The 27992-nt window shown below is 36.4% G+C and overlaps 1 protein-coding gene across 1 annotated transcript; it reads right to left on the bottom strand.

Moving 5' to 3' along the window:
• Nucleotides 1-27834, bottom strand: nsd3 (nuclear receptor binding SET domain protein 3). Its single transcript, XM_048176708.1, is given in 25 exon segments — nt 1-3345; nt 6312-6516; nt 6737-6843; nt 6945-7086; nt 7173-7289; nt 8601-8870; nt 9347-9459; nt 9592-9794; nt 10847-11003; nt 13623-13772; nt 17048-17227; nt 17350-17547; nt 17809-17935; nt 19860-19985; nt 20185-20315; nt 20456-20501; nt 21722-21813; nt 21924-22041; nt 23599-24034; nt 24036-24193; nt 24271-24425; nt 24832-24991; nt 25127-26157; nt 26873-26916; nt 27465-27834. Coding segments are annotated over 23 exon segments (4659 nt in total). The 5' UTR covers nt 26111-26157; nt 26873-26916; nt 27465-27834; the 3' UTR covers nt 1-3061.
• Nucleotides 27835-27992: the final 158 nt, after the last annotated feature.

Consider the following 27992-nt stretch of genomic DNA (forward strand, 5'->3'; position numbering starts at 1 on the left):
AACATTCATTACAGTTTATTGAAGTCAAACCAGGCAAGTCTGAAAACGTTTAAATCTGTGGAATGTCGCTTAAAGTACTCTCAGAATAAATTATGAATTCTGAAGAAATACATCTCAAAAGTTGGTCAAATAAAATACAAGAAAAGAAATGTACAAAATGTTTCTACGTTCACAAACATTCAGAAGCAATATTACAAGCATTCTTATGACACTACAATATAACGACAATGGCGTTTTTTTTTTTCTCGCTTTCGACTATGTACAGTTGATCAAGCATCATTCTCTTACACAATGCAATAACAGGCTACATAACATAGCCCAAGAAATCTCTATCCATGAGTAGTACATCATTAGAAAACTTGGAGAGGACATACATTCTACCCAAGCCATATCATTTAGGATAAATTTTATTCAGTTGGAGTGTGTAATGTGATCCAATGCGCATGGTGAAAAATATTACAATAACATTAAACTTTACACAAACTCTGTAACTCAGTAGCAAGAATTAGTAAACAGTCTATTTAAAAGGAATGTGAAATCAGTACACAGAAATCAAAGTGTAAGCTGGTAGGACACCACCTTTAGTAAATTTAGTTAAGCAACACAAATAACATGCTCGAATAGCACAAAATGATAATGACACTTCAAATACACATAAAAAATGTACACAAAGTACAGTGCACTGACACCAAACACTGGAATCAATGGAGGTAATACACTTTTAACATTTGATGCGGCAAAATTGATATAGCAACAAATCAGTTACAGTCAGATTAGTTATTGAACCACTGAATAAACAAATGCCGCTGAGGAAAAAAAAAAATTAAAAAGGGTTCAAATGAAATATCACTTGCAATTTCTAGCAATCATCCATATCTGATTAAACATATATATATATATAAAAAAAAGGCCAAATAAAGAAAATAAAAATTAGAGTAAAAATAGTACCGACAATGACCAGGAAAAACAAATATGTGCTTTGCATCCCGCCAACTGCATTTTCTTGATTTTCTTAATCATAAACATAAGGGCAAATATTGGTATTTTAGGAACAAAAGTGCCTATGAATTCTAGAAATAAAAAGCAAGCTATATAAAAATAAATGTAAACTATAAAAATATCACATATCAGAACATAAACAAGCAAAATAGACTCAAAATGCCTTCCATGTTTCAAAGATGCAGATGCAAGTAAGAGCATTCATTATTTTCATAAACATACAAATCTCAGTTTGGCAGTCAAATCTTCAGAATTCCTTAAATTTGCTGTCAGATGCAAGAATCCAGTACAGATATCCACCAATAACACTCGTGACTTCGAGACAAGAAAATAATAAATACAGAAACGAACAAAGGCAAAATGGACACGATTCAAGTAAAATGAAAATTTGCAGCGCTTTCCCTCCTTTCCATAAAGTGACAAACATACTGGTGGTGCCATCACGTATATAATACTTGTACTGTGGTCTATAAAAACGTTCATGTGAAATGACTAACGAGTAAGTATACAAAGCCCATGTGCCGAAGCCGTCGAGATCGAGTCTTCATCCGTGCAAACTGTGGCACAGCACGACTGCACAGCTACCAGTAACAAGAGAGAAACAGTTCCACTTTACAGCACAGGCATCAAAGCTATTGAGTTAAGTAGATTCACATCAAGTACAAGTCACAGAGAGGAATATGCTACACTCTGTCGTAAACCGTACAGCCTTCCCCCTACGTCCGACCACATGACAGTTCGGTTTTAGCGAAGAAACGCGTGTCGTTACAGCCGAACGCAATCGAAGAACGATGCTAAAGGAGATGAACGAAAGTGTGCGAAGTTAAGGTATGGTTTGATACCTTTGAAATGGATCTAGAATGTACAGCAATATACTAGGCGTGAGATACAATCTAAAAAAACAAAACAAAACAAAAACAGTAAGTCTGATTATATTTACACTCGGAAACAAATGTAAACCAAAAAAAGTTGAGAGAAAAAAAGAAAGAAAAAAAAAAAATCACATTATTTAAAAGATTGTACTCACAGTCTCACAACTAGCGCTGCTCGGAAACATATGGGTTCCTCGTATTTGATATTACACACTGGCACCTGTTCAATACTCACAATGGTAAATATCTGTTTAAGACACATGGCAGTGTTGGAGTATATGTGGCTTAACACTACACCATCAAACGTTACCGTTTGTACACGTCGGAACTGATCTTCTCGGGTGACCGATAGGTATTTCTAACACTTATACCTCTGAATTTTACTCAATGGACCGAAAGGTGATGGCAATACAGTACCGGCCAAGCAATTATGTAATTTTGCTGACAAAAAGGGCACATATACAACAATACGATTAGTGATATCAAATTGACTAATACAGATGAATAATACTGTACATTGTGAATGGATGTAAACATCGACATAAATATATTAATGATTATATATCTTACAAATCACAAACTCACTGGAATGGGGCGGCAGTTGAACAAACCTCGTATGTCTTTTGAATCGTTCTTTGTTTTTTGTATTGTTTTTGTTTTTTTTATGATGTTACCACGACAGGCTCATATTCAGACATGTAGTGAAATCCTACTGGCGAGGGGCGAATGGTTGCGCCCGACACATATTACAAGAGTCTTTGCTATTTACATGAGGTACATAAATAAAGTTCTTGGTTTAAAGTGTTTATAGAGTGTTTTTAAGTACCACAGATGTGAAAACTGACTTTGCCGCCGAAAGGCGTCGTTTTAACCGAAAGTGTTTTTTGTCGAAACGGAGCACGTCTGAGAAAAAAACCCAGTGAGAATTAGCTGTGAAATTTTGCTTATAAAACCAGAAATGAGTCGCTTATATTGTTATATAAGCCTGTATGAATTTGACATGAGGCCGTAAATTGATATGTTTGAAAAATTCATATCAGGTGCTGTACATTTGGAATGAATCAAACCAGTTTATCAGGTCCACTTGATTTAAATGAAAAGTGGACCATCTAGCTGCATGTATCTACTGTAGTTTGAACTTTCATGTACTTTGATGTGGTTTTCAACGCTTCCTTGGTGCTTTGGCCCAGTCACTCTCCCCCTTCGTCGTCATCCTCTTCCTCCTCGTTGCCATCGTCCCCTTCCTCTCCGGGTTCGAGGAGTTCCTTCTTTATAGCGGCCTGGCTAGTGTTAGCCTGAGGCCCTAAGGGTCTCTGGGGGTCGTGGTTCGAGCAGCAGGGCCGGTTGTCCAGGGCAGACATTGCCAGCTGTCCTCTCTCATGCTCTCGGCAGAAGGAGGCGGGGCAAAAGTGGCAGAAGGAGGCGGCGGAGCGCTGGCACATGCTGCACTGATGCCAGGGGCATTCCCATCGCCCTGAGAAAGACAGAAGAATCGCACAACATGAAAGCAGCTCAAGAGGGAACTTTTGCCTATTTCTTTTCTATTTAACAGATTCATATCGGCAACATCTCGTCCTGATTGAATTGTCATTTGGATTATAAACAGATCATAACAGGTCAATGACAAATAAGGAAAAATCTTTTAAAAACCAAAACAAATGTGCTAAATTCTTGGAAATGTTCTCTTTGTATTTGTGTTGGTTTTGAAAAACTTAGCATTTTCAAGAAAAGTTTCACTTTAAAAAATATCACATGCTCTGACTATCAAGTAAAAATAACTGTATACATGTAAATGTATTCAATGTATCTACACATTTTCAAAAAGGCTTTTTTTAAATGTATTTTTCAACCTGTCAAGTACTTTTTACAAAAATCATGAATTATTCATTCATAAATAAAGTTTTTGGGGAGTCACACCACATGACATTTTACAACCTGAACAAACCTTTTGTAACAAAAAAGTCAAATTAAATTATTTTCAGAGACTTTTTGTTGGCCATGACACGATCATAAAGGTCTGCAGGGGTCCTCTCTATGATATCACTTCTGGTTTACTTTTTTTTTCTCCCTGAATGTTGGCTGCACCATGTGACATGGTTTTGGTCAAAATTCAGAAACATACAGAAAATACATTTGTGACCTGGGCTGTCAAAACGAGTCAGAATGCACACGGGCTAATTGAGCTACAGTACAGGCAAAACAAGTGAAAAATGTCAATTTTGGTCGAATGAGTTTTTCACAAAGAAAATGTTCATTAAGCCCTCATCTAGTGATCCCAATGCTCCAAATAGCAATTAAACATCTAAAAGTATCTTTATTTGTACGTTTTCTGAGAGGAGTACCTTTCCTTTGACCATCAAAAATGTGTTTTTCTCTACTCGCTTCCCCTCAGCACAAGCTTGGTATGGTTTTAAAGAGCAGCATTCCAACTTTGTGAATATTTATAGCGAATTTTCGACGGCATGAGTCCGAACCAATAAAATGTGATTTTTTAACTCATGCTGATGTAAACAAAATGATCTTACTCACGCTGACTGACAGATCCGAAGCGCTTGGCGAGTATTTACGCAAACATTATCTGTTATGTCTTAAGTAAACGTTTTGTTAATTGTTGGGGAAAAACATCTGACGTGTGACATTATATTACATCCGTGTGATATAGTAGGCCTTAATATATAGGCTTTCAGTTTCATTAATGTTAATCAAACAATTGTGGAATTATGGAAAAAAAAAAGTTGAATATATATTTCTTCCTATAGATATGGGTTTTGACTGGTTTGTGCCAAATTTGGTGGTATTACCAGGGATTTTAAGGTATGGTTGCTAGGTGATTTTGTTTTAGAACCTTCAGAAAACTTTAACTCTATATTTCTCAAAATTGACTTTGCTGACTCCATCGACTTTAAACGGGTGTAGCTCAAACAAATTATACATCATTTTGAAGGTTTTTTTAATAGAGAATGTGACTCATTTTGCCAGCACAGGTCACATTTGATAAGTAAATATTAGTGATGCTCCGATTGATCGGCCACCGATCATGATCGGCCGATATTGGCTAAAAATAGCTTGATCGGCGAACCCCAAAAGCGCCGATCAAAAAAGCCGATCACGTGACGTAAATTACTCGCGCGACTTTTTCACACGTGCATGCACGGCGCACAGGTACACAACAGCGGAGCGGAGCTTGTCAGTGGCAACATGAGTTCTCCCGTCTGGAAGTTTTTCAAAGTGTCCGATAAAGACGTAAAGTTAGCCGTTTGCAATGTAGTGCAGTACACACTGTCGGCTGGTTGAGGGATGGGGATGTTGTTGGCTTCGGCTGGTTTAGTTTCTCATACTCGGCATATGTTCAGTTGTATGGCGTGTTCTAAGGTGCCTATCATGTTAGTGGTGTTAAAATGACGTTGCTTGCTTCCACCTCGAGGGATTTCATCACGACATACATTGCAAACGGCTAACTTTACGTCTTTATTTTGTATTTGAGCTGCGCGTCTTGGACGCGGCGTCCGTCAAAAATAGGCGAGGCGCCTATCTTTAGCGAAGCGGCGCGGCTGGTGTAAACACGAGCATTGACTAGAGTGGCAGTGTAAACGAGGCTTGAGTGATGCATTTAAACGACGTGAACCATACAGCAAGGATAGTACGAAGATATCACGTTCAGAATTATGGAATTCATTTGGTTGGTAACTATCTGCTTGGCCTCCTTGTTTCTCTGCTTTGTTATTTAGGAAGGATGGCATTGGCATACAGTAGCTTACATTATTTTATTTTTGGATCTGATATAGTTGGTTCCTCAACTATATCAGATCCAAAACTAAGTTTTTTTTTCTCAATACGGTTAATTTAGAGTTAGTTTCTTTTCTACAAATGGTGCAAACTCTGCTAGATTGTAGATAAAAGATTCCCATTCCCCTGCCATTCTGTGATCGGCAATCGGCAGATCATGATCTTGGTGATCGGTAATCGGTGATCGGCCCCAAAAATGCTGATCGGAGCATCTCTAGTAAATATTATATATTTTATAAATAAAAATAAATTTTACATCTTACATCTTTACAATGTTGTTTTTTTCTAAGAAATTAAAAAAAAAAAACTATTAAACTAAAGCTTTTTTATTCAGTAACAATTTCATGCTTTTTTCCCACTTTATTATGATATCAGAACAGTTGTATTACATTGACTTTTTGATTTAATTCCCTCTCAAATATGTTTTCTTTATTAAAAAAAAAACTGAGCTAATATCTTCCTCTGGTAATACTGTTGTAATAAAAAAAAAAAAATAATAATAATAATAATAATATGATGCCATTTTAATGTACATTTTAGCATTAAAATTATGCTAATATAACTACATTTAAATAATTTTAAGCCTTATGGCCCCCCCAGAAGTTTACTGAGGCCCCCTAGACAAAAGCAGCTGGAGTGACTGACAGCACGTACCGTATGGAGGTTTAGTCAGGTTGAGGCAGAGGAGATGGTAGGCCTTCGGGCAATCCTTTTTGTCACACATGACCAGCTCTCCTCCCTCTCCACAGCAGTAGCAGTAATACTCATGGGTCTGTTTGCTTTCCGTCTTCAGTTTGCGCTTCTTGGGCTTGAGTTTAGCATTGCGCACCTTCTCTTCCCTCTCCATAACCACAGCACTCTACAGGAAGGTTTACAAACAAACAAGGTTTAAGACAGACATGATGATAGAAAAAGAAATAAAAGTACAAGGAACAAAGAGAAAGACAAACAACATCCTAGAGTTAAATAAAGCACAAATACACCTCAGCTAATGGAAACTCCAGAGAATTGTCAATGGAGCAACAGGAAATCATGGGTAAGCACTTCATGTGTTCATGTCTAATTCAATCAGGCTTTACCTTGGGTTTGACTCCAAGAAAACCACTGCAGTTCTCAGACCCGCAGTGGCACGACGTCCTTCCATTACCCAGACAGTCCAGGTTGTAATTAAAGGTCAGTTCCGTGTCTGAAGAAAATATGATTGTCAATTAGCTTCTAAACAAATATTTTGTCACTTCTTCTTCTTCTTCTTCTTAAAAAAAAAAAAAAAAACGTAGTTCTTCTTACCAGCAGCGATATCACACAAAGTGAAGAGTCCTATCCGCACATCTCCATTCACAGTCCACTTCTGAGTCTCACAGTTGGGACTGCAGCTGTGGTTCATAAAGCGTGACAAATTCCCTTTGGGTCCAGCATCAATCACACGGTCCTTATAAGCACAGGAGGGTTGACTTTAATACAGCTGAGATGACGTTATAATGTGACATGCACAAAGTGAATGTGAAACAGGGGTACCTTTGTGAGGGTCAGCATGTAAAAGTTGGTCACATGGTTCTCATTGGCATGTCTTATTCGTTGCTTGCACTCCTCAGAGTCAATCAGTTCCCCAACATACTCCATGACAAAATCACCCTAAATGCAACCAAACAATGCCCAAAAGATCAGTAAAAAGAAACATCTGTGACATAAAAGTTCAAACCGATCAAGCAGAAAATATTCACAAAAAGTTTTTCACATCAATATTTCACACTTAGTTTTGAAATTACAAAAAAAGTCAGAATACCTGAATGAATTCTACATACAATTAAATTAATACATTAAATATGTATTTAATATTTTAATTTCATATATACAAAATAATAATTATAAATAATAAAATATGACATTTAAGATTTTGGCTATGTAAAGGAGTTAATTAAAAGGAGGAAATTTAATTTTTTGTATTTTCATGTAGCTTTTTTTGTGCCGAAAAGCAGGCCACCATCTGTAATAAATAATAAAATAAAATAAAATTACAGTATTCTTACATTTTTGGAACTCATGAATTTTCAGTCAATCATGACAGATAAGGATTTGAAAAAAAAAAAAAAATACTATAGATACTACTCTCACAAACAGCAATTTCTAACCTATTAAATATTTTTGAGCAAAACCATGTTATTTTAGTATTTTTACATACTACTATTAACTATTTATTACTATAGTACTATTTATTAATATTTTGAATTAGCTTGTTTTTATATTCAATTTTTTTATTTTAACTTGTTTAATAATTAGCAATTTTGTTATGTGCTTTTCTCATTTTTTTATTACTTTTTAAATGTTATTATTAAGTTATGTTATTATTATTAATAATAACATTATTATTATGTTATTATTATTAATTTCTTTCCAGTTAATAATTTTACCCCTGGTTTCACGGACAAGCCTCAAGCCTAGTCCCAGACTAAAATGCATTATTGAGCTGTTTCATCTGAAAGCGACTTGCACTGACATACATTAAAATATGTCAGTGCCATTGTTTTGTCTCAAGATGCACACCAGTAATGTTTTTTTTTTCTTTTTTTTTTCTAAGGCTTGTTTATAAAACCTACTTAAATGTCCTAATTGAACTAAGGCCTAATCCTGGCTTAATCTAGCCCTGTCTGTGAAACCAGGCCTTAGTGGTTCAACTTAAACTGAAGTTAGTTGTCAATGCAACATTTCTAAATTTTTATTTATTGTAATATTTATATTTCATTTAAGCTTTATTTCAATAAACAAAAATATCATAGTTTTTGTTTACAATAATAACCCTGAAGCATAACTAGAAACATTTAGTCACTAAAGAAATGTACAATACTTAAGATTTTATTTCAAAGATGTTTCCAATTTATAACTTTATTAAATATACTCCAGGCCATTAGTACTACTAGACTTTATGTTCAGACAGCCAACTCTCACCTTTTTGAGGTCCTGCTTGGTCTTTAGGCCCCATCCTCGACCGTTGGTCTTGATTACCTCAGTGTCAGGGTAGAGGCGTTTGGAGAAGCACTGGTTGTGGCAGCGGTCGCCTGTGGGACACACTTGTGGGTGGCACTCGTACTGCAGCATGCGGTTCAAGCACTGAGAGTCCTGGCTGCACGGACGATCATCTGTGGGTTTGCAGTTGCAACGTGGGATCTCGGAGAGGTCAGCGACGTGCAGCTGCACCTTCCCAACTGGCTTATTGGACTGAGGTAAGAAACAAGGACAATAAGACAGAATTTCAGTTTGTTATAATATGATTTTTGCCTTTTTGTACAGTCACATTGTAGAGAAATTAATATGAAAGGTGTATACGAAAAGGATGGGCCGTATTATGGTACCACGTGACAGCAGAAATGTGTTAACCAATAGGTCAGATTATAATTTATATATATAAACATACAAATAAAATACATTTTTTCCTATTGAGCCATCTATAATCTTTTTTAATGTTTAAATTATTCTTAAAATAAAACACAAATTAATATTTCATGTTATAAGTCAGTAGTTCAACATCATCATCGTCAAAAAAAAAATATATATATTAGATATTACTACATGGTTATGTAAAATTGAAAGAAGATTAAATCAACTATCCAGCCAACATAGTTATATTGTGATTATCCAACTTGTGTCTACTGAAAAACATCATAAACTTTTAGCATAGATGATACATCTTGTACCTTGATAAGTTTGTATGGTGGGGGTCTGCGGGAGTTGCGCTCCTGTTCGAGGGCCTCCTTGGTTTCTCGCTGTGCTTTTAGTTCCTGGAACCTTTTTGCTGCCTCTTCAAGTGCTTTACAACACAAAAAACATTTAGAAGTCAATTTAGCTTGACATTTATTCAAGTCATCACCTTTACATGAAACATATGGCTAATTAATATACCAGAATAATAAAACTCAACTGAATTGGTCTAGTATCTCACCTTTTTTAAATGTCTTGTTGATGCCAACTTGTCCCTCGGCAAAGTTCTTATCACTCTCAACATATGGGAAAACTCTGCCCTGGTTTATCCAGTAATAGTCATGGGATCCAAAGAAAAAGACTGGAAAGTCGCCAATGTCATGCTTCAGGCTCTGGATGTTGGAGGGAACCAGACGAGGGTTGCATATCTCAGCGGGCCACCACCTACACATGGTTCAACAACAACATTAAGTCCACAACTTATTCATTGGTCACACAGTTAAAATTTAGACATTATCTTCTTTGGAAAACAAAACAAAAATACTGATGACTCATGTTGCACTCAAAGGCTTATCCAAATATTTGTCCAATCAAAGCTCCATACAGGAGAGTACAAGCAGATGGTCATTCCCATTCTACAGGTGCGTCTCAAAATTAGAATATCGTGGAAAAGTTCATTTTTTTCATAACTGAATTCAAAAAGTGAAACTTTCATAAATTCTAGAATCATTACACATATAGTGAAATATTTCAAGCTTTTTTTTTTTTTTTTTTTTTATGAAAACAAACCAAGCTCATGAAAATCAAAAATCCAGTATCTTAAAATATTAGAATATTTAGATCAATCAAAAAAGGATTTACAATACAGAAATGTTAAAATTCTGAAAAGTACAATGTTTGTTTATGGATTCAATACTTGATCAGGGTTCCTTTATGACGAATTACTGCATCAAAGCGGCAGCGTTTAAGTTCATGTGGGATTAGTCTAGAATATATTCAATTTTCACATTCTTAAACTGATGGAAAATGTTGAACTTTTACACAAATGCAAATTTTTTGAGACAACTGTAGAATAGGAATGTTTCTCTGCCTGTACTATTTGCCTCTATAGCAAATTTCAATAGCAATATCACAGCTATGACACACGAAAAGTTATTTTAAAAGATAGGTACTGTTTAAAAAGCAAACACAAACACAGGAAAGGAAATGACTCATCAAGCCATTATATGGACCTATTCACATAAAATCCGAATTTTCAAAACAAAAAACCCATCAAAAGATTAAAAAAATATAATCTTGGTGAACCCAAGTCAGAAATATCAATGATTTGTAACTTTTTTTTCTTATGCATTACATTTTTAATATATTCTTTAAAAAACATATATCTTTGGTGCAAAAAAATGTTGAATTTTATTAAATATTTTAGATTTTCGTCCCATGAACATGCCTTTAGTAAAATATATCTTGGGAAACTATCAACAGTTGAATGGATATACCTGTAGTTGCCCAGCTTGACCCAGACTATCTGCTTATAGTGAGGCTTCTTTCCCGCTCTGCATTCCCCACACAGCCACGTCCCCTCTGGCATCTCCATGTTCAAGCACTCTGGGTGGAACGAGGCGGGACAGGCCTCACAACACAATAGTCTTCCTCCTTTTTGACAAGCACACACACACACATAAACACAGAATCGAATAAACGGGCCCACAGTATCACCACATGCTTGTCCATTCCCAATAAGGCGCTATTCCACAAACCGCATCCATGAGCATGTCAGAATCAGACAGTTGTGTGTCCTCCAAGATCGATATATGCCTCTGAAATGCTTCAACATTCACGTTGAGATTCTAAACGCCAATTTGAAGTTCAATTTGACATGCTCAATAGATAGGGGTTTGATGACTAACACCTTTCACCATTGTTAATGTGCTTTTTTGTGCCAGGTGATTAAATAAGCAGCCAATAGTGAATGATCAGAGGGGGGAACTATGGGAAACATGCAGTGATGCACACTGACTGAAAGCCCGCATTAACATCACCTGCAGTACACTAGCAGACAAAAAGCATGTATTTTGGATGGTGTCATTTAAAATGCTTGGTTTGACTGACAAGACAAATAGGGCTGATGGACTACCAAAAGAAAGAGTGCATCAGTGAGTGCCCACTTTTCCTGCCATTTTGGTTCCGAGAATTTTTTTCTCCCAATTCATTTTCTCCAGAGAGATTTTAAAAAAATTCTTAAATAAAGAGTTCTCTTACTGAACCAAACCAACCAGCTTTAAAGGAATCACAACAATCATATTCGTTAAAGCAAAAAACTTTATTATGCATTTAATTTATGACGTAATGAACAATATAAGCTCAAGGTACAATATAAAAAACAATAAATAAAATAATTAAAAGTACTATATATTAAAACATATATAACTAATTTAAAAAACTATATATTTTATTTTCCTTGCAGAAATATTCAGATACACAAAAATATTTAAAGGGTCATTTCACGCTACAATGAAAATTAAGTCATCATTTACTCACCCTGGTGTTGTTCTAATGCAGTATTGACCTTCTTTCTTTTTTTGGACCACAACAAGAGAATAAAAAAAAAAAAAAAGTCGTCCCGCTCGTGCTTGTCCATATAATAGCAGTGAATAGCGACCAGCATCAAGCTTTTAAAAAACACGCAAAAGTACAACAAAACGATTCCACGCGACACATCTTATATCCCATGTGTTTTGGTGGTATATAGAGTTTAGTGAAAACCAAACTGAAATTTAATGTATTATTTAACAAAAATCCTGACCTTGGCCATTGATCTTCTGTGCTGGCTGTGCGATGTGTGCTTTTGTCCAGCTCGCCCAGAAAAAGCACAGAAATTTGTGAGAAATCGAGAAAAAAAACGCAAAATGAAATACAATCCATGTATTTTGTTCTCTCTATTTCTTCTTATCTGTTGTGTTGTGTATCGTGTTCACATCTGTCAACTTTCATTCTGACTGCCATCAGACAATCGTAGTTCCAGCCCAGAGATATTCACCTCGGTATAGAAAGTACACGGATACTTTTTTGGGATTTCTAGGCATTGTGTTTCATGTCACGTTTATTAATCTAGATTTCTCACAACTTGTGTGCTTTTCTGGGTGAGTTGGAGTGAACTGTAGCGCTAATGGAGTCTACGAACAAACATGCACCAGGCACAGACGATCAATAACCAAAGTCAGGATATTCAGGATAGTACATTAAATTTCGGTTTGTTTTTCACCAAACCCTATCCTAAATATACAACACTTGTTGCACAGGACCATTTTGTGATACTTCTGCATATTTTTTAAAAGCTTGATGCTTTTCACTGCCATTATACAGACAAGTGAGAGTAGGACATTCTTTAAAAGGTCCCCTTTTGTGGTCCGAAAAAGAAAGAACGGCATAATGCATTAGAACAACACGGGAGTGAATAAATGATGAATTCATTTCCATTTAAGGCTGAACTATCCCTTTAAGTAGTCAGAAGTGTAGAGAACTGTCTCTAAACAGTTAAGCAATTAGCAATGTAATAGTTTCATTGGAATATAAAAAAAGTTTTTTTTTTTTTTTTTTTTTTTTTTTTTTTAGGTCAAACTAAAATCTCGCCAACTAGCTTTAACAGAATCTATATTTCTGAATATTTCTGCAAGAATCTATCAGTGCTAATAATTGAAGCTCAAGATGTAGAAGTTATCTTTAAAAATCTATTTCTCCATGGACAAAATGAATGGGATTTTTACTTCCGGGACCCTGCTGTTGGCTTTATTAAAATTGCCATCCAAAATATGTTTATGTTCGGAGGGTGGTAGGGTATAATTGTGCTCAAGCAAAACAAGCCAAGCAATTAATGCTAAGCCGAAGTGTGTTACAGACTCAGAATAACAATTTATATGACATGACATAACCTAGTTAAATTCCCAGGAATCTATTAAAACCATTTACACAAAGATTTGAGTATTACGGCGACTTTAATTTATTTCTCTACCCTATATCCCAAAAATTGTTAATCCACACTCATTTAAAAGGCTGCTATCTGATTTTAAACAAAAGAACTGTGTGAAAATTTAAGATATTTGTTGCTGCGTGTTATTTGAAGCCCACTATGTGCATTAGAAGCAGCGTGATGGTGTAAAATTACGAGCAATAAAATGACTCCAAAAAACAAACAAATAAATAAAAAGTAGCAATAAGACAGCTGTGAAAGCATACAGATGGCAAACTACATAAACCAAGAAAACATGATTTTACCTTTCCCAATATTCTTTTTGGTAGCTGACGAAGAAGAAGGAATCATAGGTAATTTCATCAACTCAGCACGATTTGACTCAGTCAGAAGGTAGTGCGACTTAAAGGTATATGAACTTAATATGGTGTCAGTATGGTCGTGCACTAAAAGCCCTACACGAGACAAACAGGAAAAGTCATGAGTAATGAAACTACCCATGATTCCAGAAAACACACATTAGGAAAAAAAAAGACACGTGATTAAATAAGTAGTCCTGAAAAGAGAACACACAAAAAAGGAGAGTCTTAAGAGGAATACTGCAGTGTTGGAGTGGGAGCTTTAGGGATTTGCTGGATAAACAATTGTGGTTTTCTTGCAGTTTTGTGCTTTTAAATGGTAGCCAAATCTTAAATGAACAGTTCATTCAAATATGAAATGGAGTAATTTATTCACCCTCATGTTGCTCCAAACCTATCTTTCAGTGAATGAAGACTTAAATGTTAGTTTGTTTCGCACACATATGGCTTCAGCTGACTTGGAATGTAGTGCACAGAGACATCGGCTACATTCACACTGTTATATCACATCACACGTACTCTTTGTATATATGCCTATCATTTGCGGACATTAGGGAGTCACTATCAATATAAAGGGTATTGAAATCGGTTTTGAATGCCCACTTGCTTTTTACTTCCACTTTCAAATTTTGCGATAACGTACTCTGTGTATGGGGAGAGGCAGTACTGACCGCACATTTTAGGCTACAAGATAAGATATTTGTCAATGATGCTCAGTATCTGTTGTGCACCAAATCATCCGACATCATTCTGTCAGTCATCTCTCCTTACACTTGTTACGTGATAAGTGAAATCTGACTGCTGCTGCACTGTGCTGCGACTCTGCAGCTCGTGCTGTACGGAGCAGAGCAGACGCTTTCAGTTTAGAATTGTAGCGTCCCTTGTCCAACTGAACAAAATTATGTTTATTTTTATAAAAAAGCAAAACGCCGGTGGGGGTGGCCAAGTAATGTAATCAGTGTATGGCCGGACACTGTGTAACACGGACTACCACAGCAAGCCTAGTTGTGAGTCCTGAATTTACAGGTGTGAGTTCGCTCATCGAATGTGGTTGTAACTGCTGTAAATAACTGAACTGTGTGTGTGTGAACGTAACCACATTAAGGACTCAATTACAGAACTGACAACTGTATTCTCAGAGCCTAGAATTAACACACGCCAAGCGCCAAATAATAGCATAAAGCATCTCAGACAATGTGCGAATACTAAACTGAGCTCTCTTTCACGTCTTCTTGCACTTGAGCGGACAAATTCTTAAAAAATGTGTTATGTCAAAAAATGCAGAGTAACAGTCGGTTATGTTTTAAGTGAACGTAAACATGTGAGAAAGCAAACGCATGTGTAGAGTATCAAGATATTAGACCCATGCATTCAATCTTAAAGTGAGAGCCTCCTAATATTCCTGCTGCTATCTGTTTTTTTTTATGTAAATATAAAGGACAAAAAAAAAAAAAAAATCATCACACTACTCTTGACTGAATAACTTTTGTAACTTTAATAAGGATTAATTAATAAGGATGTTTAATTTATACAGTGAAGACTTTGCCATATTATTTTACATTTGCTTACTTTATTAAATTTTTGTACTTGAAAACTACTGTCAGGCCTACCTGAAAAGAACTGTTTACTTCATTTTTATCTTTGTTATATTGTATTTATTTGTGCTTTTGCTTGTAATTTGACTATTTGTTCGTATTCTATTACTGACTGTTTACCTGTATTTAGTAAGGTTTTAAATTTATATTAGTTAGGCTGGTAGTTTTATCTGTGGTATTGACATTGGAATAGAGAACTGTGAATTTTTACTGCAACCTACAATTTTTACAGTCATCACTGCATTTTAAATCTCTGTCATTCATGGCTGGTAAAATACACTTATGGCCAGTACATTTTCTTTAGTCACCAGCCATTGGCAGGTGTGGCAGAAAGTTAGTTTTAGGCCGTGCGTATTCTGCTGCTGTGTGAACATGGCCATAGAGACTACTTTCATGATATGTTTATGGTGCTACTGAATCCTTATTTGACCTGGAAAACTTTAGTCCTCAATTGCAACTGCATAGGGAATTTTTCTTCAAAATTTCTCTCTTTGCATTTCAGAGAAGAAATAAAGTAATAGGTGTTTGGAACTACATGAGTGTGAGTAAATAACAGCTTTTTACTCCTTTAATGACAAAGGTTGTATAATAAGAAATACTGGTTATAAAGTTCAAGTGGCAGCTGCTCCCATGCCAACACAGACAAATTCAGTTTATCATTACCAATTAGTTCCTGGAGAAATTAGAGTGTAAAAGATCTTTTTTTTTTTTTTTTTTTTTTTTTTTAAAAGTGGGAAGGTGTCTGATAATTTTTAAGACTTATATATGTAATCAATGATATTCACTAATGGGTGCATTCTAAGCAAAACCAATGCTGAGTGCATACATGTGCAACAAAATGCTATAAAAAAAAAACCCCAGTGCATTTAAAAAAATACCCATTTCCGCATTTGTTTTTTTTATTTTTTTTTATTTTAGGTCTTGGCATATTATAGGCTTATTAAACATCTGCTGTAAGATTCTGCATCAAACGCACTCATTGACATTAATTTAGAGATGCACAAAATTGTGACTTTATTTGGCATCACTCAATATAACCAATTAATTTAAAATGGATTTTTAAACCAGATATATTGAAACTGCAGATATAAATTAAGTCTGATATTAAACATTTAATATCTAATTTTACTTTAATATATAGATTAATTAATTAATTAATTAATTATGAAGGCAATAATCTCTATTTCAGTGCATCCTACTAAAAATAATAGCCATAAGCTAAAGATGGTAAGACATAACTTCTGAAAGTGGGAGATTTTTTACAATTTTACCATTTACAAAAATCAATTAAAAGACTGCTTTTATTAATTGCTTACTGAAATCATTAATGATGATTTTTTTCTCATTTTAAAAGTTCAAAATTACATATTAAATTTCAGATTGAATCTCAGTCCTTCCCCAGAAGAATCACAGACAGTGTTACTAATTAGTAGGAAACAGACATGATCTGATGGATCACGAACACAAGGTACATCTAACAGTAAAGGATTAGATGACAAGAGAGAAGGTCAGAAGTCACATTAAAAAAGTATCCCACTCTTAAAGAGAAGGAACATTGAACATTGCAAGGATGACACCAGAGAAAATTAAAATACTAATGTGTTGTGTGAGGACTGTTAAAAAGTGTTGCATTCACTAAGTGCACATACATTTTGACAAGAACTCATTTAAATGTTGTTTAAAGTATGACATACGATGAACACAAAAATCTAATCATCTCAGTAATTATAAAATTAGCTATTATGCAAGGACTGAAGAATGACAGGCTAAACGTACCTCGAGCGCAGATGAAACACCAGCCTACATTTACAGGTGAGGAAAAGTGTCCGTTCTTCCTAGAACTGGAGTGGTTGCTACATATGATGATGTGGGGTGTTATCAACACACTGCCAGCCGCAACACAGCCGTCTCCTGTGTGATACGCCACCGGACAGCGGATACATCGCATCATACGGCCTAAAAAAAAAAAAAAAAAAAAAAATGAGACTGGTCAATGTGTCTGAAGAATGTTTCAGAAAATGCTTCTGAAAATACTTCTGTAAAATACAATGAATAAGTTCAATATATCTGTGGTCTACCTTTGCCAGCTTTGTGAAGGTCTCTGTCAAGACAGCATGTGGCACAGCTGTGCTGAGGGCAGCGGAGGCCTCTAGTATCGGTGGTGGTGCCGGTGTACTTGCGGGCACAGGTATCGTGGTAAAATCGGCCACAACCATTCACCGAACACCGCTTCACATCACCCTCCGTGACCTTGCAGGAGAAACAAGGGTGGGATCCTGGAGAAAGTGACGGCAGACAAATAGATTAGACTGAACAGGTCCAAATTATTCAAAAACTTATTTCAATGTTCTACTAAAATTCTCTAATTCTCAGAAAAAATAAAATGCAATGACAAAATAAAGATTTTTTTAATCCATTCACGTTAATATATTGTATTGCAATGAATTTTTTTACAAGCTAATTTTTTCAATGTTGGTGGGTTGTTTAACTGGTTATAGCTTTTGAAAATCTGATCACAAAACAGATGTATAGCTCACCTGTCTTACACTCTGGACACAGAAGTTCACCCTCTGTTCCACTGTTAGATCCCAAACACTCTGGATGAAACAGCCTGTGACAGTCTCCCTCACAGCTCACCAATGAATCGCCGAATGTTTCACACACCTATGAGATTGTACAGAAGAACCACAACAACAGATTCTCATTACACCTGAAAGAGTCATACAAAATCTGAACTACTATTGTACATTTTTGTGGACACTATGAAAATTTGTTTCCACCAAGGAATAAAAAAAAAAAATAAAAAAAAGACTAATTGTTAAAGGGACAGTTTACCCAAAAATGAAAAATTGTGTCATCATTTACTCCCCCTCAAGTTGTTCCAAACCTGTATAAATTTCTTTGTTCTGCTGAACACAAAGTAAGATATTTGGAAGAATGTTTGTAACCAAGCAGATCTCGCCCCAAATTTACTACCACAGAATTTTTTCCCTACTATGGTAGTCAATGGGGTGTGAGATCAAACATTGTTCCAAATTTATCCAGGTTTGGAACAACATGATTAACTTGTAAATTATGACAAAATTTTCATTTTTTAGGTGAACTATCCCTTTAAATATAATAATTATGTTTTTTTTTTCTCTTTGCAATTCAGAGTTTATATCTCACATTTCAGATTTTTTAAATATCTAAACTCAGAATTGCGAGGGGAAAAAAGTTAGAACTGCAAGACAAACTCACAATAGATTTTTTTCTTGCACTTGTGAGTATATATACACTACCGTTCAAAAGTTTGGGGTCAGTAAGGTTTTTTAATGTTTTAAAAGAAGTATCTTCTGCTCACCAAGCCTGCATTTATTTGATTAAAAATACAAACAAAAACAGTAATATTGTGAAATATTATTCCAATTTAAAACCGCTGTTTTCTATATCAATATACAGTAAAGTTTAATTTATTCCTGTGATCAAAGCTGAATTTTCAGCATCATTACTTCAGTCTTCAGTGTCACATGAAATCAATTTAATATGATGATTTGATGCTCAAGAAACATTCATTATTATTATCAATGTTGAAAACAGTTGTGTACAAATTTTTTTCAAAATTCTTCAATGAATAGAAAGTTCAAAAGAACAGCATTTATTTAAAATAGAATATTTTCTAACATTATAATTGTCTTTACTGTAACTTTTGATCAGTTTAACTCATCCTTGATGAATAAAAGTATTGATTAATTTTATTTCTATCCCCCAAAAATAAAAAATTCTTACAGACCCCAAACTTTTGAACGGTAGTGTTTAATGTTACAAAAGATTTAGATTTCAGACAAATGCTGTTCTTTTGAACTTTCTATTCATCATAGCATCATGAAATAAAAATGTAAATAACTGTTTTCAACATTGATAATAATAATGAATGTTTCTTGAGCATCAAATCATCATATTAGATTGATTTCTGAAGGATCATGTGACACTGAAGACTGGAGTAATGATGCTGAAAATTCAGCTTTGATCACAGGAATAAATTACACTTTACTGTATATTGATATAGAAAACAGCGGTTTTAAATTGGAATAATATTTCACAATATTACTGTTTTTGTTTGTATTTTTAATCAAATAAATGCAGGCTTGGTGAGCAGAACATACTTCTTTTAAAACATTAAAAAAATCTTACTGACCCCAAACTTTTGACCGGTAGTGTATATACTCCCCCTCGCAATTCTGAGTTTAGATATTAAAAATATTTTTTTTCTCTGAATCACGAGATATAAATTTACACTTGCGAGAAGTCACAATTGTTAGAAAAAAGAACAGCAATCCTTTGAAATTACTTTACTGTCATTTTGATCAATTTAATGCATCCTTTCTGAATAAAAGTATTAATTTTTAAAAAAAGCAATGGACTAACCCCAAAATTTTGAACAGTAGTGCATTATTTGACTAGGATATTACCTGCAATACATTACGTTTTATTTGACTGTCACTGTATCCCATCTAAAATCTCATCCCATCTTTAGGTGATACTTTAATTGAAAGATGACTTCATGCTGTTGTTTATTGGTACTAAAAAAAGTGTTTATAGTGCTCACATGGCAGACGGTGTCCTTTTTTGAGGAACTTCCTCCCTGGCGGGACAAGCTGGAGTCCACAGACTGCGCATCAGATCCGTCAGCATCTACTGTAGCAGGACTGTCTGAGCGCTTCCCAAATCCGGTCTACCAGGGATGCAAATGGATGCAAAAATGTGACTTTAAAGGCAAAGTCCATATGTCATTTGGCTACAAACCATGCTAGACATTCAAATGAACAAATTTGTCATAACAATTGTGTAATCCAAGTAGGGCTGTATCACTCATGTGCCAAATCAACAGATCCTGCTGGTACTGTGACTGTATTTTATGAGTCTAGTCTGACCTGTGGGTCATTGAGGCCTCTGGAGTCAGAATCAGAAGTATCTCTGTACAGTGAGCTGGCCATCTCCACATCAGTAGATGCTCTGCTGCGTTTCTTCAGTGGTTTACACGAGTCTGAGATCTCACTGGCACCTACAGGATTGGAGTAATGTTAGTAGGGGGATATTGATCTATAAATTAATTAATAGGCTGATTAATCATTTAAAGAATAACATCTAAGAAAACAATTTAGAAAAACTTAATTGTGAAATTCATATTGCAGTGTCAAGCACCTTTTTGCGACCCAGTTTTGAAATCCATCTGAGGAGCTGTTTCAGCCTGCAGAACAAAAAACATAAAAGGCATGTTTGTTATAAGATGTTCCCCTTCTACTTGACACACACACACACACAAGCCATCCTAGGTGTATATGACTTTCTTCTTTCAGCCAAACAAAATCAGAGTTATATAAAAAAAAAAAAATCCGGGCTCTTCCAAGAGAAGAGTCCAAAAAAAGTGCATCCATCCATCATAAAAGTATTCTATACGGCTCCAGGGGGTTAATAAAGACCTTCTGAAGCAAAGTGAAGAGTGTTTGTAAGAAAAATATCCAGAATTATAACTTTATAGACTATAATCACTAGCTACATGTATATAAATGTCCATCTGCTCACGAGAGAGTCACGTTCCAGCATATGAAGTGGGACGTAGGTGTAGCGTAAGCTGAGAGTAGATGCCTCTTGCAGTTCAAACAGCCACAAATTTCTTACAAAAATGCACTGCTTTGCTTCAAGAGGCCTTTATTAACCCCCTGGAGCTGAATAGATTACTTTTATGAGGGATGGAGACGCTTTTGTGGGTTTTACATTCTAGGGTACCATTCACTCGCATTATAAAGCTTGGAAGAGCCAGGATACTCCTATTGTGTTTGGCTGAAAGAATAAAGTCATACACACCTAAAATGGCTTGAGGGTGAGTAAATTATGGGATAATTTACATTTTTGGGTGAACTATCCCTTTAATTGTGCATCATTTTAGCACAAACAACATCTTTTATGCAAGATTAGCCAATTATAGATGTTTTAACAACAGTCAGTGCTGTTTACTAGATGCAATAAATGCTGTGTATTTGAAAACATTGAGTTTGAAAGTGATGTTTTTTTTACATTTTCTTTCTGTCATAGCATCAGTAGTAATATAGTACAATATCTTTCATTTTAAGAGCCGATTCAAATGTCTGGATTGCAGTGGTGGAGTGATGCTGTACAATATTTCATACTGTAGTAGTCTGCACTGCAGTATTCTTCATGATCGAGCATTCAGAACTTGCCCGTAAGACGAGGAATTGTGCTGTGCAAATAACGTCCTCCACAAATATATATCAGATAATTAAAAATATATAAAAAACAAAATAACAGGTTTGCAGAGCCATCAGATTTGGATCATTCTTTTAGTGAATCAGGTAATAAAACTACATAGGTGGTGAATACAATTAAATGCAGCGGGTTTGTTAGATTCATCACTGATAAAAAATTTATTAGTACAAATTTGTCCTCTACCTGTTCTTTCTTCACTTTCTTTTTTGGCACTGGTTCCACACTCTTCTCTGATTCGGAACGGCTTCGCACAGACCGGCGCTGCTGCTTTCTCTCTGGTATCACACACACAGAGGATGTTTTCATAGATCAGACTTATACAGCAAAGGACATCTGAATATCTCTGCAAAAGGGAGTTTGTGTAACTGTTTGTGCTCATATGTACCTGTGGATTGCTCTGCTGAAGTGTGCTCAGCGCTGTCCTGGTCACTCCAGCCTGAGGGAGACGCAGCTCGCTCCTCTTCACTGGAACACGTCTCTGCTTCTGCCTTATCACTGGATCCCTTAGTGGGATAGATTGAGAAACATATACATATATACATATATACATGTGTGTGTGTGTGTGTGTGTGTGTGTGTGTATATGTATATATAAAAACCTACCAACGCAAGGCGCAATTTCTTAAGCAGCGTGCATGAAGAGTGAGCGCAGAGCCCTAATTTTTGGTTACCTAGCTGCAGCTTAGTAATTAACTAAATAGTAGGCTATGACAGCTTTGCATGTATTAACAACACTTTCTACAAAATGCATTATACTGGATTAATAATGTTTCAAAGCAAATTCGGTGACGTTTATTCTGACAAACCGAAAAGTTATTATGCCGCATAGTTATTATCTAGTTAGTATACCCTGGCTTAAACGATTCAGATGGGAAAGCTATACCAACACTAAACAAACTCATAAAATTAGTATACTAGTTACACTAGAATGCAAATAGCCAGTGATATTTTAGCATGTATTTTTATTTATATATATATACATTTTCAGTTTGCTTTTGTTTTTATATTTTCTCATCTCTGAAATTACTAATCAACCTACTGAGTTGAGTTTTGAAATTGAGTTTTTATTTGTGTTTGGAGACATGAGCTCTGTTTGTCCAAGGCTCAACAACAATTCCTTTCTTACAGACTTTTAACGGCCTTTTAAAAAAAAAAAAAGTTTAAACTTTAAATCTTTAAAATTTAAACTTTCTGGAAAAATAAACTGCTTCCCCCTTTCCAGTTTTGGCTCAACAAACTCTCAAAGATACTTCACCTGGTATGTATACAGTTTCTTTTACGGAATAAGAGACAACAGTTTGCTAAAACATGGGAACCCTTCATAAGGTATTCAGAGGGAGAAGGCAGAAGAGACTTGATGGAAAGGGATGTTGACTCAATTTGAGTTAGATCTAAGAGCCATTCCACTGTTGACTGTTTTCAGCAGTCTTCCCCCTGCGGTGCGTATCAAGCAGACAAAGAGTGGTGGGTGGGGAGTTGTTCTGGAATATTCTGTATTTTGGAATATATGCATATGTTTGCATATATATGTGTATATTAAGTTTACGTTTTTTATCTAATATTTACATTTTTGTTTTATTTCAGCTTTATTTCAATATAGTCCCCTTGGAATTATAAGGTTCTATCTGACATTCTTATTCTGTGACAACGTATTTACATTATGTGATTTTTTTTTTATGTTGTGTACATTTTGGGACTTTTTATTTAGAAAACAAAAAGGTTCTATCTACAAAGTCCAATAGAATGCAAAAACTTTGAAGCTCAATATCTCAAAACTGCTCAGAATGCAGACAGAACCTTATAATTACAAGGGGACGAATGTGTGTATGCATTTATGTATATATACTCAATTGCAGAAGGAACGATAACTATTTTGTTAGATTTTTGTATGCATAGGGAAAATATAAGGAAAATACAGAGGATATTTTGATTTCAGCCAAAATGATCTGTATTGTGTATATTTCTCCATTTTTAAAAAAAAAAAATGCATTTTTGAAATTATGCTATGGCATTTCTTTATAAAACTTTATTTTCTGTACTAAGCATTTTTTTCATTCTTACCTCAGGTGACTGAACCTGATCATTGGGCCTCTCCTCACTCTCTGTCTTCTTAGGTAAGTCCACCTTTTGCTTTGGGAGTTGCCAGTCGCACTTGATGATCTCCACATTGAGTTTCTTCATGGTAATGGAGAGAGGGAGGAGCTTGCGGGCTGCGGCAGTCCTCCAGGGTGTCCTGACAGGAGGTGGGGAGGGTTCCTGCGGGCGGGGATCTGGTTTTGGGGGGCTATGAGGTTGCTCTTGGTCCATATCATCCTCTCCTTGATTTGGAGATGATTGTTCACCACTACTATTGATACTGCACTGCCTCCGCGGCTGTTGCCGACGAGGAACAGGCTCCTCTTTGGCTCCAACACCGCCTTTAGAACGTCTCTGCTTGCGTTCAGGCCGGTTTTTACCAGTTGCCCTAGGGGAAGTCACAGTTTCGGCTGTCGGCTGCAGCAGCGGCAGCAGCAGCAGCGGCACCTGGTTCCTTGTCGATGTAGATGAAGGTATAGTTCTCGTTGCGTTCTTCTCGTGTCATCTGCAGTGCGGCTTCCGCGTGAGCCACACCCACTTCCCACTGGGTGCGCTCCTTCTGTGACTGAGGCTTTAGCAACTATAAAATAAACCACAGAATGAGCACTCAGAAATTACCACAGAAAGAAGGTCAACAAATTTAGAAGTATGGGATACCTTTTGTTTCTCTGTTGGGTTGGTTGTCTTCCGGAGTGTTTCTGCTTGCAACTCATCAAATTGGCTCTCACCCTGGTACACCACAATTCTTTTCTCATGGATCCAGGCCCTCTCAGGGACACTCCCAAAGAATTGCACATGGTATTCCTTAACACCTTTCAGGAACCATTAGAAACATAAATTTGAAGCAAGCCAGTAGAATTAATAACTGAAATACCCAACATGACTTTTCTCAAATTTCTGCCCCGATTTGCAATCTGGAGGAGTTGATGCTAGTTGCTGAAAGGCAGAGCCAAACTGCAGATTTTAGGATATCGGAGATGACAGATTTCACATAAATTGTATAGCATATTATGGGCACAGATTTTTTGAGTTCAAATTCTTGATTTCATCCAATAAGAGGTTATCAAACACATAGCCTTACGATGCCCAGTTTTTCTATATAACCATTTTCAAAGTGGGTATGATGTCAAGTGTTTTAAAATCTGTTCAGATAGATTTGTGTAGAGCATTCCAACCTTAAAAATATGTACTTGTATGAACTTATAGTAGATAAATTACCTCTTGTATTAAGACGTATATGAACATTTGACTGAGGGTCTGATGACACCATGCACGGCCACCAAGGATACGTCCCAACCTTAGCCCACACCAAGTCACCGATCTCATACTCTTGACAAGAACCAGTGCTAGTGATGACCGAAGGAAAGTGTTTTTCAACCTAAACAAGAATACAAGATGGTCTTGGATGAACAGGAACAGTAAGCTTGAATCTCATAAACCAGAGATTTCCAAGACTTTTTCACATCTTCTGAAGTGGAAACGACAATAAACATGTCAAAAATATGAAACTTACTTTCTGTTCCTTGAGTTCTGCTTTGGGGCTTTTGAGAGTTGAAGAAGGTTGCTCTTCTCTGAATGCAACATGACCTTCGCTGGGATGTGCAGGGTTGTGGACAACCCCAGAGCGTTCCTCCATGCCTTTGCATGGCTGCTGGCTCTCCTCTTCTTGACAAACACCATGTCTGCTGCTTCTCTTTTTCCTCTTCTCCTTCTTCTGCTCATGTCTTCTCCTTGAAGCCTCACCGGCCTGAACCTCTTGCAGCAGGTCCCCGCACAGTGAGGACTCGAACAGCTCCCTGCCGTTCTGGTAGGTCTTAATGATCTTTATTTTGATCTCTGGGGAGCTGGTCTTTTTAGGAGTGGTGGTAGATTGCACAGTAGGGTTGGAGACAGTGCTTTCTTGAGGTGACAGGAGGGGTGGCGAAGAGGGCAAGAGCAAGGGAGGAGGGGGTGGCAAGACTTGAGGCATTAGGTGAGAGGCAGGAGGCGGGTGATGGTGGTGAGGTAACAGCGGTGGGTTATGTGGGTGGTGTTGCTGCTGATGGTGGTGGTGATGGTGAGGAGGATGATGAGGCTGGTGGTGATGATGGGGGTGAGGCGGAGGTGAGATGTGTGTTGGAGGCTTCTCCTGGACCACTGGGGGTCTCAATACGGTGCCCTCGCCAAGCAGCAAACTGTGATCGCCATAGTTTCGTATGGCGCCGTAGCCATTAGCTGAGCCATTGGGAAACTGAGAGTACAAGGCAAACTTGGCCTGTTGCTCATAGGTTCCTACACCCGTTGGGTAACCGTTTGTAATAACTGGGAGGTCTTCAGCAGGGTAAGAAAAGCCTGACTCCAAAGGAGACTCAAAATTTTGCTGTCCTCCATCATCTCCTGGGTCACTGATGGCTTCATAGACATCCTCCTGTCTGATGTTAGCGGAGTCAATAAGCTGAGGGGGTTGCTGAATTGTGTTTCCCATGATCCCTTGCATGAAAGAGAAGGAGAAATCCATTGTTCTGCTCCAGCATCCTTAAGTTTCCCTTTTTCTTACAGGGCCTGCTGATATGAGGAGAAACGGACAGAATGTCTTTATGAGATACAACAAGTTACTGAATCTTATCACATTTGTGAAACATTGCTCCAGGCAAAAATGTTTATTAAACTATTTAATAACCTTATTAAGAGACAAAGCGGGTCAAGAATTTGTGGTTAATGCTATGCGCAAATAAGTCTGTGAGGGCATTATGCTGCTTCTGCAACGCTGCAATCGCCCTCCCAGGGGACAAATAAAAGTTTACTCTACTATACTCCAAGTTATGCCAACTTTCCCAGATTTTTGAGAGGAAACTTCATGCGTAATTTAGATTGAAGTCACAGTCTGTTTAGCCTATTTAGTTCCAATCAAACATGTCCAATGCCATTTTCCTCATACTACATCCCTCTACTTCCTACATATTTGTCAACAATGCATTACAATATTCACGTAATTAAGTTAAATCATCTTTTGAATTTTCCAATTTTCATAAGGTTCTATGCCTTTAATTATAAGTACACTATACCAAGCTGGCCAAAAAAAAGAGACATGTTTACCATCAAAACAGTGTTTATTTTGTCTCTTTTGCTTGTTTTGTCTGTCCAGTAAGAACAAAACAAAAACAACCCGCTTAAGACTTTAATGTAGCACATGAACCACATCACTCAATGCCACATAACAATAAACTACTGTTTCTAAACAAACCACACTGAAAAATTGTTTCATGTCAAAGAAACAAACCTGCAATGACCAGCAGTTGGCTAACATTAGCCTGCTAGCGTTTTCTGGATAACAAAACAGAGCCGATATAAACATATTATTAATGTATAGACACACACAACTTAATGAAAATGATATATGGGTCACGAATAAAAAAAATTAAGTTCTTGTGTAGTTAAAAAACAAATCCTTTTTTTCAACAGCCTTGTAAAGCGGACCCGTGTAATGTCGCTGCATTATATGAAAGGCGGCGTTAGCGGATGTGCTAATGTGTGTGTACATGGGGAAAACATTAACACACGTACTTCTATGGTTCATCACCGGGTAATATTTTAAACAGACGGTTTGTTGTAAAATTGTATGTTTCTTAGTAAATTGCATCATGCGGAGAGCCTTAAAAACTGAAGAAGTGAATGCGAACATGCCAACATGGCTGCCCGTGCCCCTTTAAATCAAATTGGCCATATTACATTTCCATCAGGAAAAGGTGTGATGAAAACCATTGCTTTACTGTAACCAAAAACAGAAATGCATGCAGCGCTTGTTTGGATTCTAACGCATTCATATAATGAAACGAAACATCGAAACAGCGGTAGAATAAAAGCGTCTGTACCTTCAGCGTGTTCCATTCTAAACAAATACACCAAATAAACTGGATTCCTGCTGCAGTTAACATAAATATATCAACACAAAGACCTATGACTCCACGTTTTTTTAATGTAATCCGTTGTTTGGAAAGAAAATGGGGCTAGATCAGTCGTATGTCGATCCCCATGATAGGATGTGTGGCTGTGAAATCGGGAGAGGCCCCGTTTTTTTTGCGGGATGCTCCTGCAGACCTAGGGAAATTTGGCTCCCATATATTTTATTATAGCCGTCTCCCTCCCTCTAGCTGTAACAAAAGCCCCTCTGCTTAAGGCCTCTGTCTCAGCGCCAAAATAAAATCTCCCCCATTGGCTGTGCTGCAAGATGTGAGGGGCATGTTGGGACGAGTAGTTTTTTCTTTCTTCTTTCTTATGATAACAACAAAATAAAACAATTTGAAGTGAGATGAATATCATTGCTTGAAAACAAACAAAGCATAAGGATGTGATGAATGTATTAGAGTATAACTATATAATACATACAATAAATAATATCG

The sequence above is a fragment of the Megalobrama amblycephala genome, linkage group LG2 (assembly GCF_018812025.1).
Source record: "Megalobrama amblycephala isolate DHTTF-2021 linkage group LG2, ASM1881202v1, whole genome shotgun sequence".
In the NCBI taxonomy this organism is placed as follows: Eukaryota; Metazoa; Chordata; class Actinopteri; order Cypriniformes; family Xenocyprididae; genus Megalobrama; species Megalobrama amblycephala.